At 43.5% G+C, this 13,316-nt stretch overlaps 1 protein-coding gene across 6 annotated transcripts in view; it reads left to right on the top strand.

The window, feature by feature from the left end:
- Window positions 1-13,316, top strand: part of NCAM1 (neural cell adhesion molecule 1) — a 143,232-nt gene that overhangs the window by 68,861 nt on the left and 61,055 nt on the right. For all 6 annotated transcript variants that reach the window (XM_074851227.1, XM_074851226.1, XM_074851231.1 and 3 more), the window contains exon 2: window positions 11,741-11,815. In XM_074851227.1, coding sequence (XP_074707328.1) covers window positions 11,741-11,815 — 75 coding nt within the window. The remainder of the gene's footprint in view (window positions 1-11,740; window positions 11,816-13,316) is intronic.

Here is a 13,316-nt window from a genome sequence, read left to right as displayed (position 1 = left end):
AAGAGGTAGACTAGTAGACACTAGCATACTGTGGCTCCTGTTAAGAAGCTGTCACATGCCCTAGTATAAGATTAATTGCAGTTGTGGGTAGCCCAGGAATTTGAATCGTCTGAATTTGACCATAGACAAATACTTTGTTGCACTCAGTCTCTTTACATATGTTTATATTACCTGTATACTTAAGGGAAGGTTTCCTCCTAGCATTCTTTTTTTGTGAAGAATAAATGGTAGGCTTTCAAAGGCAGAAATGGTAGTGAGGTACTAATCTCCCAAGAATTTCTTTGAAAGCAGTTCTGTATTTTGTTCACTGATACTTATTTAGATGTCATTCTGGTATTTGTCACAGCTCGTTCATATTGCAAATTCATAGCACGCTAGGTAGCTGCTTATTTATAGAGAGCCTGGCACTGCAGAGAGTTGCTACAATGGATCTTTGTAATCTTAGGGGCTGATTGCTAGTTTGGGGGAAAAGAAGTATGTTGCTACTTCCAGAAGGTTACCTGTGACAGAAGTGGCATGAGGATAGGGATTCCTACTACTGGAGGAACTCTGTTGCCTCAAGGCAAATACTGTTCAGGTTCACTGACTGCATTCACAGTCAAGAGTAGTGTGTATCAGAGCATTGGGAACTGGGAAGTTTAGCTATTGAGGGACTTCAAAAGCAAACAGATAGATGAAATGCTCTCAGCTATTGACAAACAGATAACTGTCTATCAAGAATCTTAAATGATCCCTAGTGCTAGAGTGAGATGATCAAAGGTTGAATAGGATGGCTGCCTCCCCTTTCCTTCTCTGTTGCAAGTTTTACATCTTGTAGTAGATGTAATACTACTGGTTTTTGTTTTCTTTATTTCTGTTTTGTGTAGTTCTTTCCTTTGTCATGCTCCTCCTTGCTGCTGCTCTTCAGTATAGCACATGTCATCATTTCCTATGTATCTAACCTCCTGAAAGCACCGTTACTGTAATACAGCCACATTCCTATCTTTGTAATTCATTCAGCCCTGGAACACCATGAAGAGGCAGATGAAGACTGCTAAGGAAACCCAAGTATGCCTTGGCAGGGAAACAGAATCATTACGTATCTATCACAGCTGGTTTTAGAACTGGGTTTTCCTTTCCCCTGACCAGCTCTATGAGTATTACTCTCTGGTCTGGACTGCACAGGATGTTGGGTTCTTCCTGTGAAAACAACAGGATGTTCTCCTCAAACTTATTCACTGAAAGAATCAATATTCTGTACCTAAGAGAGCATTTAGAGATGGTACTCAGGTAGTACAAAGGTTTGAATGTCCTTTTATGCTCCTTCCTACCACGACCTGCCCTGGTTTCTCTTTAGACTGGTGTTACTATGGCCCATCATTTGAGAATATCCTGGTAACAGAAGATCTTGTGGAAGCACCACACAAATGCATAGCTCATAAATCTGCTGGCAGGAGCTAGAAAATCATAGAATCATTCTAGAATGGTTTGGGTTGGAGGGTAATTTAAAGATTATCTAGTTCCAACCCCCTGCCCCAGGCAGGGACACCTTCCACTAGCCCAGGTTGCCCAAAGCCCCGTCCAACCTGGCCTTGAACCCTTCCAGGGAGGGGGCAGCCACAGCTTCTCTGGGCAGCCTGTGCCAGGGCCTCCCCACCCTCACAGGGAAGAATTTCTTCCTTACATCTGATGTAAATCTCCCCTCTGTCAGTTTAAGGCCGTTACCCCTTGTTCTATCACTACATGCCCATGTAAAAAGTCCCTCTCCAGCTTTCTTGTAGGTGCCCCTTTAGGTACTGGAAGGCTGCTATAAGGTCTCCCCAGAGCCTTTTCTCCTCCAGGCTGAACACCCCCAACTCTCTTAGCCTGTCCTCGTAGGGGAGGTGCTCCAGCTCCCAATCATCATTTGGCCTCCTCTGGATCCGCTCAAGCAGGTCTATGTCCTTCTGTTGTTGGTGCCCCCAGAGCTGAACACAGCACTGCAGGAGGGGGTCTCATGAGACTGGAGCAGAGGAGGAGAATCCCTTCCTTTGACCTGCTGGCCACACTTCTTTTGAAGCAGCCCACGTGTCAGTAATATGCAGACCATTGAGCAAGGTTTCAGATGTGTATACTCTTTTGAAACTCTGGAGTCAGGAAGGGTGGTGTGATACCATAAAGGTGAATTTATGGTATGTAAATAGGATAGCCACAGTCAGCACTGAGTGCTAAAAACAACAATTATATTTGTCTCCATCCTCGGAAGGTCAAAAGGACTTTAAATTTATGTCCTGAAAGGGGGCATTTCAAGAGAGCTGCAAGAGAATTAGGTACTATCAAGTGAGTAGGAATGGGATGTCTCTGGATAGCTGTGCTGTCAGTGTAAGCCTTGTAGTCATTCCAAGTTACACGCTCAGCTCATGGCACAGAGAACACTCAGTCAGTGCTCACTCAGAGATATCGAAAGTGATATGAGAAATAAGTGTTGTCACTACAGAAGGTGTCATGCGTCTCTGCTGAGACACACAGCTGAGTTGATGAACACTGCATTGTTTCTCCTTGAGGGCATCTGATCGTGGTGTTGCTATAGCCTTCCTCTCTAATCTCCAGCCCCATGGACAGTAAACCACTTTGCCATTGTGTTGTGAGTACTGTCTCAGTTTGTGCCTTTTCCTGATCTGCTGTAGGCACAGCTGGGCGTTTCATTGTCAAGTTTAAATTTTATTTTGCTTTTTTTCTACCAGCGTTTGTTGCTGAGATTAGTTTTCTACAGATACCCACCAAAGAGTAATTTCCAGTGTGGACTTTCCAAATGCAATGACAAATTCTTGTATAACAAAGATGGCAGCTGGATAAAGCAGAGAAGCCAGACCTTTGGTTTTCAGCCCTGAGTCTTGTTGAGAAGATAGACAAATAAGCTCTGTCAGAGAAGGATGAAAAATTTTGCTGATACTGCCTTAGCCAGGCCCCAGGTTGCAGTTGGTATCTCCTGTCTTTGCTTGAAATAGGCTGTCGTGAAGCTGGAGGGTTTGCATCTTTTCCAAAAGCAAGGAGAAAGGTATTGAAATTGTTCTGGCAAAAGCCTCTCCAGAAGTGAGACTGCCTTGCATGTGCAACTGTGTCCTGTTGTAGATTCCTCCCCGCTTCTTTTAGCTACAGAGAAATGGTAGATTTGTCATGTAGCATGTGCTGAATGTGATGACAATTCATGCTGTGAAGTCAAAAGGATTTAGGTGCTTATTTAGTTCTGAAGTTCAGGTCAGAAGCTTGACACTCAGTAGCAAGGTGGTGGAAGGCTAAAGGAGTAATAGTTTTATGGGAAAAGAAGGTTGGGGGGGGGGCGGGGTGTGAACTCACATTTGTCCTAGGGAGCCATGGTGGATATAACCCCATAGTAAATTTGCATTAATGCAGATGTGTAGTTAAGTGTATTTAGTGTTCGGAGACATTCTGTTCGCATGGTGCCAGATAGATCTTCAAGAGCAGTGTGTGCATTAGCCTTCCTGCTTCTAATGTGGAAGGGTGACTGCAGCTCACTGCAGTTCATTCACACTCTGCTTTGCTTGAGTCCTTTTGAATTTAGACAGATATAGAACCAGTATCCAGCGATTAACACACTTTCCTCTGCCTAAAGTGGCATGTTATTTACTTAACAGGTAACGCCTGCTGTGTTAGCCTCAGTCTCAGCCCAGCAGGGAGACATCCTCCCTGCCTATTACCAAAATCATGGCTTAATTTGAGCTCATTTCTTTTGTTGAAATGCAAAACTAATTATATTTAACTACAGATGAACAGGAAGTTGCATTAGCAGAGTTTTTTCAAATCAATGGGGCGTTATTCAGCATTATTTGGGGGCTGGGGAACTTTGTAACCAGATAAAAGATATGGGAGAGGGCAGAGCTATAAAAAGTGTTATTGTGTGATTATGAAGAGGCCTTTTAATGCAGTAGTTATGTGATGGTAAAAAGGCCTTTATTGCTTGAAGTTGGAAGCAGAATACAAATGGGCTCACAGTGTCTATTAAATGAAGAGTGGAGAAAATAGTCTTCGTTTCCCTGAACTGCAAAGCAAAAATAATGATTGAGTAGTGATTAAAACCCGTGGCAGTGCTGGGTTTGTTAGTTTGATCATATACTAAGCAATAAAATTCAGCAAGTAGGGAGCAATTGTTTGTGTAATTTAAGGCATAGTTCATTTTTATGATGAACCTGTTTATCCAGGTTATGATGTCAGCAAATTGTTCTGCTGATAAAGGCTGGTTGAAACAATTAGGGTTGAATTCTCCCTGGTGTAAAGAACAGATGACCTTGATGGGAATAATTCAGAGGAACATTCCTTCTCGGATTATAGCTGATTTCCAGAAGTTGAGCTTCAGTTTCCCTGACTGAAGGCTGCTGGAGAAAAACAGCTGGGCTCTTCTGTGCCTCATTGCATCACCAGGGGTCGGCTCCCAGCCCTTTGTTAACTCAGTTTGTAGAAGAAAGCATTAACATTGTTTGCAAACACATTGAGAAGAAAAATCAGGGCACATTGCAGACTGGAGCAGACTCACAGCCTATCTAGTCCATTATCTTGGCTCCTACAGAGAACCACCACCAGAAGAAAACACAAGTGGCTGAATAAAGCCAGGTATAATTTTGCTTCTCAACATCTATGGCAGAATGGAAATGTTGATTCTTAGAGTATGTTTTGTGCCTTTAATAACCACGAGACGATTGCTCGCTCCACCTAGTGATTAACACTCAGCAGTCTTTCTGGATGTAAGCAAAAGCATTGGCAGGCAGACGTTACTTTAAGGTTCTTATGGGCATTTCTTACCATAGTGCAGTATCTTGGACTCCCTAGTGCTGGGCACAGTATAAACATAAAACAAATGCTGTGGGTGCTGCCTAAAGACAAATGAAGGATGAGAAGATGCGGATGAGTGTAGGCAGATTGACTCCCACTAGGAAGCTCTGAAGAGGAGTTGGCCTTGTACTGAGTTCTCTAGTCCAGCATGTTCCCCTTGGTGTGTTTCTGCATGTATGAGCACTAGGAGTTTCCTGTCCTGATGGACACGGGAGCAAAACAGAACTTGAGACTGCAGTTGCATTTTGATCATTTTAATTCAGCCCTCAGCAAGGGGAGAATTCTCCTGTGAAGGTGGGGCAGCAAAAAGCAATGGAGTGACCTAATCCATGCATGACAACTGTGACAGGTTCCAGTCACTCCGACTGGATGATCACTAATGATCACTAGCCAGGCTCAGGCAGGTAATTTCTGCCTCCCTTAAATGGGTGAGGGCGTTGAGCTGCATAGGAATGCCAGGGTCTCTTTTTCCTGCGTGTGAACATGTGGTATCTTACAGGCAGCAGGAGCATCTAACTAACCTGGGTTTGGGATATTAAGCTGTAAGTATGTGGCAGGTGCTGTGGCGTTCGGCCCTGCGAGTGCCTGGCTGCCGTGTGGTTATGCTGTTCCAAGGACAGGGTAGGGCTGCAGAATGAGTCACAGTGGCCCTGCACTGTCAGTGGACACCAGGGAAAAAATAAATGCACTGGGTCTTTCCCTGGTGCAGATGACTTTTCCATTGTGCTGCTCTAAATTGGATGAGCTCAAGGTGTGTCCTTTTTTTTTTTTTTTTTGGTCTGTGCCTGTTCCTTTTTCACCATCACAGGAAAGGATGAAGTTCTGCTTTTGTGCTGCGCACCAATCTCCAAAAGATCTGTTGTACTTTTCCTTTCTTCAGGATATGTGACTTGCTTGGAACTGAGGCTGAGTCCTGTCCTTCTCCTTAATCTGTTTAACAAAGCTGATTTTGTAAGTCTGCTTTGACAAAAAAGAATACCCCACCCAGTGCAAGCAGAGAGGCCACAGTCTGGTCTGGTTGGTTGTACAGTTCCCCATTCAAAAAAATTAGTACATTTTAAAAATCTTACTGCATTGAAGAGGGGGAGGAAAAAAAAAAAAGGAGGAAAAAAAGAAAGGTTTGATTCATTTGGCTTGGAGATCATGAACCCCATCCTGGCTGTCACTGAGTATTTCTCATGGAGTCACGGTCTCACTGAAAATGCAAGCGTAACATCACCTTGCCTCTGACTTCAGCCAGGGCACTGATCAGTTGGGCAGGAGAGAGTGCAAAGTCATCTCCAGAGCTAAGCCCAGCAGGGAGTTAACAATTCCCTTGTGAGGTGTTCCCATGGAATAGCAGTATCTTGTCTGCACAGATGAATTTATCATGCTTGTCACTGCCACCTCCTTGCTGTTCCCATCACCAAAGCTGCAAGCTGTCACTTCATTATAGTCATATGGGGAGCTTCTTAAAATGTCCTTGCACTGACAGGACACCATATATGCAGAAGTGGAAATTACTTCTTTTCTATGCTGACATCATCTTACAAGAAAGGACACTGGTGTCTGTGAAGCTGAAATACATGAATATTGGATGAAGATCTCTTCAGAAAGATCTATGGCATATTTTTTAAGTTGCTCGTCAATGTAGGAATACCAAAATTACTAGATTTTACTGTAGTGGGGAGATACCAATACAAAAATACTCTGATATTAGGAAGGATTTCTTTGCAGAAGGGGTTGTTGGGCGTTGGAATGGGCTGCCCAGGGCAGCGGGGGAGTCCCCATCCCTGGAGGGGTTGAAGAGTCGGGTTGAGCCAGCGCTGAGGGATCTGGTGGAGTTGGGAACGGTCAGGGTGAGGTTCATGGTTGGACTGGAGGAGCTTCAAGGGCTTTTCCAACCGAGATGTTTCTGTGATTCTGTGAAAACATAGTAGCCACAATATCCCTCTTGAGTTATGTTCTCTGAAAATTTAAAGCTCTAGTTCTGCAAGAAGTGAAATGGATTATTGCAGCACACTGTGTGCAAAAGCATCTGGATTATTTGGAAGTCTGAACATTTAAACTCATCAAAAGCTGGGACTATACACTGATCAGAAGGTATAGAGACTTGGATTCCTAAGTGCCAAAACAGATTATATATCAAATTTCTTCAGAATGTGTTGCTGTCCGTGCTTATGTAAATGATCTTGCCGTATGTGTCTGGCAAATATGACTGGGAGCTTTGTTAATGACACCAATGTATTAGTGGCTTCCATAAATACCATGCAGTATTGAGCAGAGGCCTCTGTATTGGAAACTAAAATGTGATTGTTGATGTTGATACAATTTCTGTCAACACTGAGATTGCAGGATATCAATCTATGGTGCCTTCAGTTGTGAATACAAAGAAGGACCTTTGCCTACAGGGGCTGTGGTAGAAAATCGTGGTGATACAGAAGACACTTTAAAGACCAAGTCAGTGCTTCTGACAGAAGCAGTTTGTTGAATGACACCGGCCTTTGGCAGTTTTCCTCGGGTAAGGTAAATCAGGTGTAAAGGACATGGATTCGCGTGTGTCAGCTTGCTCTCCCTTAGAATAAGCGTTGGAGGGGAGGCCGGTTTGGTTTGGTTTTACAGCTTGTCCTTTGAGGGAAGTAAATGAATGCTAGAGGAGAGGTGAAAGCAGGGAGAGCGTCTTAAAATAGAAATACAGAGGTTGTCCCAACAGTGTGACAGTGATCCAGAACTATGGACGTGACTGGGATGTGAGCTTGTGGCGTATCATGTGCCACACAGCTCCCTGAGTGCACCTTCTGCATCAGTCCCGTTGCCTCACGTGCAGTAGCTCGCTGAGTTCTGCTGCTTTTCTGCAAACAGTGTGAACAGTATAAAAGATGTGCTTGAGAGGCATCCCTGTCGCTTTGTATGCTGCACAGAGGTAACATGCTTTAAATATGATGAAAGCGTGTGTAACAGTGCCCAGAGATGGCTGGCAGGCGAGCAAGGCAGTAAGGAAGGTGCCGGGTTTAGTACGGAGGCAGCAATCACACCACTTCTCTGCTTGTGTCAGGGGTTTGTGTGATGTCACCTGCTCAAGTCAGCTCTTGAAGCCTGGTTAGCAGAAAGTGTCTGTCAAGGAGAAGATTTCTCAGGTTAGTGTTTTCTTGTAAAAGGGATTAACCAGGCCTTAAGCTGCCAGTGCTGCAGATACAATGCTACATGCTTCAGCAGTCTCCTTCAAGAGAAGTCACACGATACACAGTGTGCATCTGACTGACCTGATCCTCTCACAGGGTACTTCAGCATCTTGTTCCCAGTATTGGATTAAAGAAACTGAAGTGTAGTGTGAAGTAGATCAGTTAATACTGGCTCTCTGGTTCCTACTACTCACAAGGTGACAGTTTCTGCGTCATGGAAACGCACTTTTCAAACCTAGCAATTACCAGTGTTAGTAACCAGGAGGTTTCTTTTCTGCCTTCTTCATGTCACACTTGAAGGGACTGTTCTGACAAGCAGGGGGGGACTGCTGGTGAAGGAATTGCTGCCCTTCTGCATAACCTTTCCAGAAATTCTATTACTTAAGCCAGTGCTTAGGAGATGCAGTGATAACTTTGCAGCTGGTGGAGCAGAGGGAGTACTGACTGAACGAGGCATAACCAAGGATGTCCGTCCTTCTCTCGTTTCTAAGACTCCAAAAAGTTTTGCCTTCCTGTGTCCCAAGGGTGGTTTCTAGGTTTCATTCTCTTGGAAACCTGCCCATCGCTTAAATGCACAGAAGGAGTTGAGCCCTTAGGAAAAAAAGGGGAAAATCCTGAGATCTGGATGTTGTTGCCTGGGCTCAGATCTCTTGCCTGGTCCTTTCAGCTGTATTTAGAGTAAGATGCTTCTTGGTTGTGTGATTTCCTCCTATTCTGTGCGTCTACTGTGGCACAGACGTGCATTAAAAAGATGTAAGGTAGAGCACAGATGCTGAATTCTGGGGTGATGAAAAGTTCAGTGCTTTACACAGAGCCTTTCTTCTCATTTCTAGCTCTAACAGAAAGCACCTGAGAATGGAATGAAAGGCATTAATAAGCCCAGCCTTTGCCACTGCCTGTCCAGCATGCGGCAACTCTGAGAAGTGTAGAGGAGGTCCATTGGTATATTTATATAGTGTAGTGTAGCAAAAAAAAAAAAAAAGTATGGGAAAAAGCTCCATTAAGATTATTGCTTTCTGCAAGCTAATGGCTGCAGTTTCAAAATAAAACCTATTCATTTTGGCCTCTTGAAATTCATACTTGACCTGAACTTGTTAGTCCACAGAGCTGCTGCAGCATTAAGCTATAGCTGGAGGAAAGCCAGAATCCAATTGCGTTTTCTGCCTAATGGGTCATAATTTATACTATGAAGAAGGCAGTGGTGTTGCTGGGGGAAAAGGGCATTGGACATGCTTAGGTCTGCATTGTGGAAGGGTGACTGTAAATGAACATGAAAACGGGGAGGTATGCTTTCCTTTCTCACTTGTTTAGTACCAGTGCAATTCAAATCGGAAAGTAAGGAGTCATACTGGACTGCACACAACACACAGGCCAGAAATCTGCTTCGCTTTCATCTTGGTTGCTTTGCCATGATTGTTGATTCTCCGCTTACTGTACTAAACCAGGATTGGTTTAGTCAATTAAGCATCTCTGACTTTCAGCTTTTGGTTTCCGGTGACACTTCCAAAATGGTATGTTCCTTCTTTGTCCATGAAATGCTAATCAGTTTCACTTTCATAAATAAATGAGGAAAAAATACGTGGTTTTTAGTAGTGGGACTCCAAATGTAGGCTCCTAAGCTATGCTTAGGTATTGAAGTAGGAGACTTGCCCTACGTCTTAGAGAGCTTCTCAGAGAGGTTGGTTATTCTTGAAGCCCAACTTTTAATTTAGATATCTAAGCACAGATTCAGAAACTGAACTTTGGACTTCTGTTGTGAGTGTTGGGCTCTTTTACTTTCTGAATGAAGGTGAGAAGACATTACAGCAGCAATTATTGGAGCCCCTGAACTTTAACAAAAATTGGACAGTTAACCCAGGAGCTCTGAATGTTCCTTAATAAATTGTTCTCATTTGGGTGAGACTAAGGATTCTTGGTTCTGTAAATTTAATTTCTAAACAGGAGCTATCACTCACATGCTGAAGACAATATCATAAAAGACAGTTTAATTGATAATTTGAAAACACTGTAGAAGTCCCATTATTGAAAAGTGCCTGTCCCTTACTGATTCCCCCAGTTTCTGGAGTGTTGATACTGGAAACTACTGTAATGTCACTCTAGAGTATTTGCATCACTGCACATTGCTGCAGCTGCTGTCCAAAGGCATTAATTGAGTTTGTAATAGTTTGGGCTCAAATCTAGTTCCATTGTAATGCAGAAGGCTAAATGTTTTAGATAGTACTGCAAAGCAGAAATCTGGTCTGGAGAAACTCAGCGGTCTGAGCTGAGACCTTCCCAGGAAGAGCACCCCAGGATATGATTCCAAATGTAAAATTCAAATGTTCGAAAGATTTGTAGAAAAACAACATCAACAAAAATGAGCCTGTAGAAGTAAGCTATTTAGTCCTTGCTGCACTGAATCTAATAAACCTTTAGCCTTTTATTATATTTGGCTCTTTGCAGTTGCAGTTCTGTTTGGGATTGATTGATATTAAAGGAGTGTAGTTGAGAGAAAAGAGATAAATAAATAAAACAGGCTGAATGCAGGAGCTAGAAGGGCAACGTATACTTCATTGAAAAGTACAAGGAAGCTGAGAGGGTACCCTCAGACAAGACATGTGAGTTAAATAAAGGTGTCCAAAGGGAGATTGAAAACATCTGAGAATCATTTTGATTTCTTCCAACAACAGTATCCTTAAATATTCTTTCTGGAATAGTTTTCTAATGTGGATTATTTTTAAATAATTCCTTTGAGGCCGTGCTGGATTCAGTTGTAGGGAGCACAGAAGGTACAGTATCCTTCACTGATTCCAGGCTCCCTCAATTCCAGACAAGCATGTAATAGATGCTTCGCTCAGGTCCGTGGAACGTCTGGTCCATCTCTGCTGCCAAAACACCTTCAGTCTCTTATTTAAAAATAAAATAACATAAAATAAACAAGAAAATAACAACTAAAACCCACTAACATAAAAGCCAAAGCAATGATGATATTCCATGACAAGACAGTGGAAGAGACCAAAGTATTGCTAATATTCTCATCTCTGCAGTAGGAGGGAGTTAGCTGAAATGTTCCTGGATGAACTTGGAAGCAAGTCTCAGCCAGTACTGTGAAGGCAGAAATGACAAACTGTCAGTAGTCCTTGTCAGTATATACTGGAGGAGATTTCCTTCCTAATCCAGGTGTGCTCTGTCTGCCGTAAACATCTCCGATTTGCTGGCTGTTTGGACGAGGTTTCTGACTGGAACATCAGGGTAGGAGACCAAGGAAGATCAAGGACCCAAAGTATGCCAGTGACTTCCACTCTGCATTTGCGATGGTTGGTAACTGGGGCTTGTATGAATATGGTATCATATAGAGCAACAAGAAGTCTCCAAAGCAAAGATCACTTGTATTTGCTGTCAGGATAGGCCTGTGAGCCAGTTCCAGCTTGAGTTCAGAGGCGTCCTTACAGGCTGCTGGATGTTCTGGTGCGCACACCAAGCGTGCTCCCTAGTACTGCAGTGTGGTAGAGATTTGGACATAAATCGGCCCTTTCTGTATCATTTCATGTGGTTTTATAAAGGGCTGGAAGCAACTCAATGCTACAGCTTGTTTTCGGTCCTCGGGTCCGTGGCACTGTGCATTCAGATGAATCCTGATAAAGAGCAAGGCTTATGAAGCCAAGAATCCTCCACCCTATACTCCTCCATTGGATGACTAAAGGAGCCATGGGGATTGGAAGGCTGGCAAAGCTTTTTTCCTGAGGACTGCTCCTATTGTCTAACCATCTTCTATGTGCTCATTTCTTTTCCAGCCTCTCTACAAGTGGACATTGTTCCAAGCCAGGGGGAGATCAGCGTTGGAGAATCTAAGTTCTTCTTATGTCAAGGTGAGTGATGGCTGAGGACCTCACTTGTCTCTATCTGGGTTTGCTGGGAGAGCCAATCAATGTATTAACTCCGAGATAAAAGCTCCAGTGCCAGGTCTAGCTGCAAGAGCTCTTGCTCTTTCTTTCTCGTATGCCCTTATGGTTTGTAAGACTGAGTAGCAAAGGCAACACATGCTGTTTACTGGAAACAGTAAACGCGTTCTCCCTTGAGAGCTAGCAACAGAAAGCAGCTCCAGCAACAGATTTTAAAATGAAAAAAAATGGGTGCTGAAGTGTTGTCTCTAAACTTGAGCAATAGCCACAACAAATGGGACCTTGCATCATTCCGCAGCTCTTTGACCTCTTGAATTGAGAATTAAGCCTGTTGTTTTTCCAAGTTATTTGTCTAATTAACTGCTAGCAGCAGTAATGGGAGTGCTGGGTGACTTGAGAATTGTTACCTCTGCAACTAAGGATTTTAATGCTGCTGAAAACCTGCACTTCTTGTGACACAATTTTCTGTTTGTTCAGGTGCACAACGGCCCTGGGCCATTCTCCTGCACAATACGGTGCAGTGCTGACACAATTCATGTGCCTCAAAGCGGGTCCTACAATTTTATGGCATTTTCCAAATTAGCATCCTTGTGTCCTCTTCAGAGGTTCTCCTGAAAGCAGCTGGCCTGGTTTCTAACGGGAGGAATTAGTATGTTGGAGCATTGACATGATAGCATCCTGAAGCATGACACAGAGCAAATAGGTGCTATAGTGAGCTCTGGGAGCAAAGTGCCATCAGAGGACCATAATTCCTCAGGAGCATACTGACTGGGACAAGTAACGAGGTTGTCTGATGCAGAAGTGCTTAACTGCAGGGTAAATTGTTAATGTCAGTGCTTTAAAAATGAAAGTATACGCTGAGCAGGTGCTGCTGTGATGATATTTGCATTCAGAAAACTGTGGGATTAATTAAAGTCCCTCCAGTAATAGGAGTTTGTCCCAAATAACAAAGGCACACTGAGGAATGCAGAGATGTGAGCTGCAAGGAGACAGCCTAGAACCACTTAATGACAGTTGTGATTTACGGTGGATACAGTAGAAGGTTTAAGCTGATGAATGCCAGAACTGCTGCTACAGCAATGTCACCATTTCGGTATGCAAGGTAGCCCAGCCTGCAGGTACAGGTATTTATCGAAAACGTGATGGAGCTGAAGCAAGGAGAGAATTTTATGTCTCAAGCTGATCTGCATAGTGGAGGGACTGGGACGTGGAATCCCAGGATGCATAGAAGGCCATTCTGGACTAAAACGAGTGTACCCCTTTAGATTATAAAACCAACCTAATATCGTTTTTGCAGGCCAGCAGCTGCCCATTCACAGTGCTGTGAGAGAGAATTTTCTTTGCTTGCTTCTCAGGTACCAGAAGCCCTTCCCCTGGGTCAGTGTTCCACATAATGCTACTGGTTGTATTTAATTCCCTCTGTTCAGATTTGTTGGGAACTCATTTCAATTTGCTCTGTTTTCTTTTA

This window comes from Strix uralensis, chromosome 26 (assembly GCF_047716275.1).
Source record: "Strix uralensis isolate ZFMK-TIS-50842 chromosome 26, bStrUra1, whole genome shotgun sequence".
Taxonomy (NCBI): domain Eukaryota; kingdom Metazoa; phylum Chordata; class Aves; order Strigiformes; family Strigidae; genus Strix; species Strix uralensis.
Note: the sequence above shows the minus strand (reverse complement) of the source record. Positions and strands in the feature narration are given on the sequence as shown.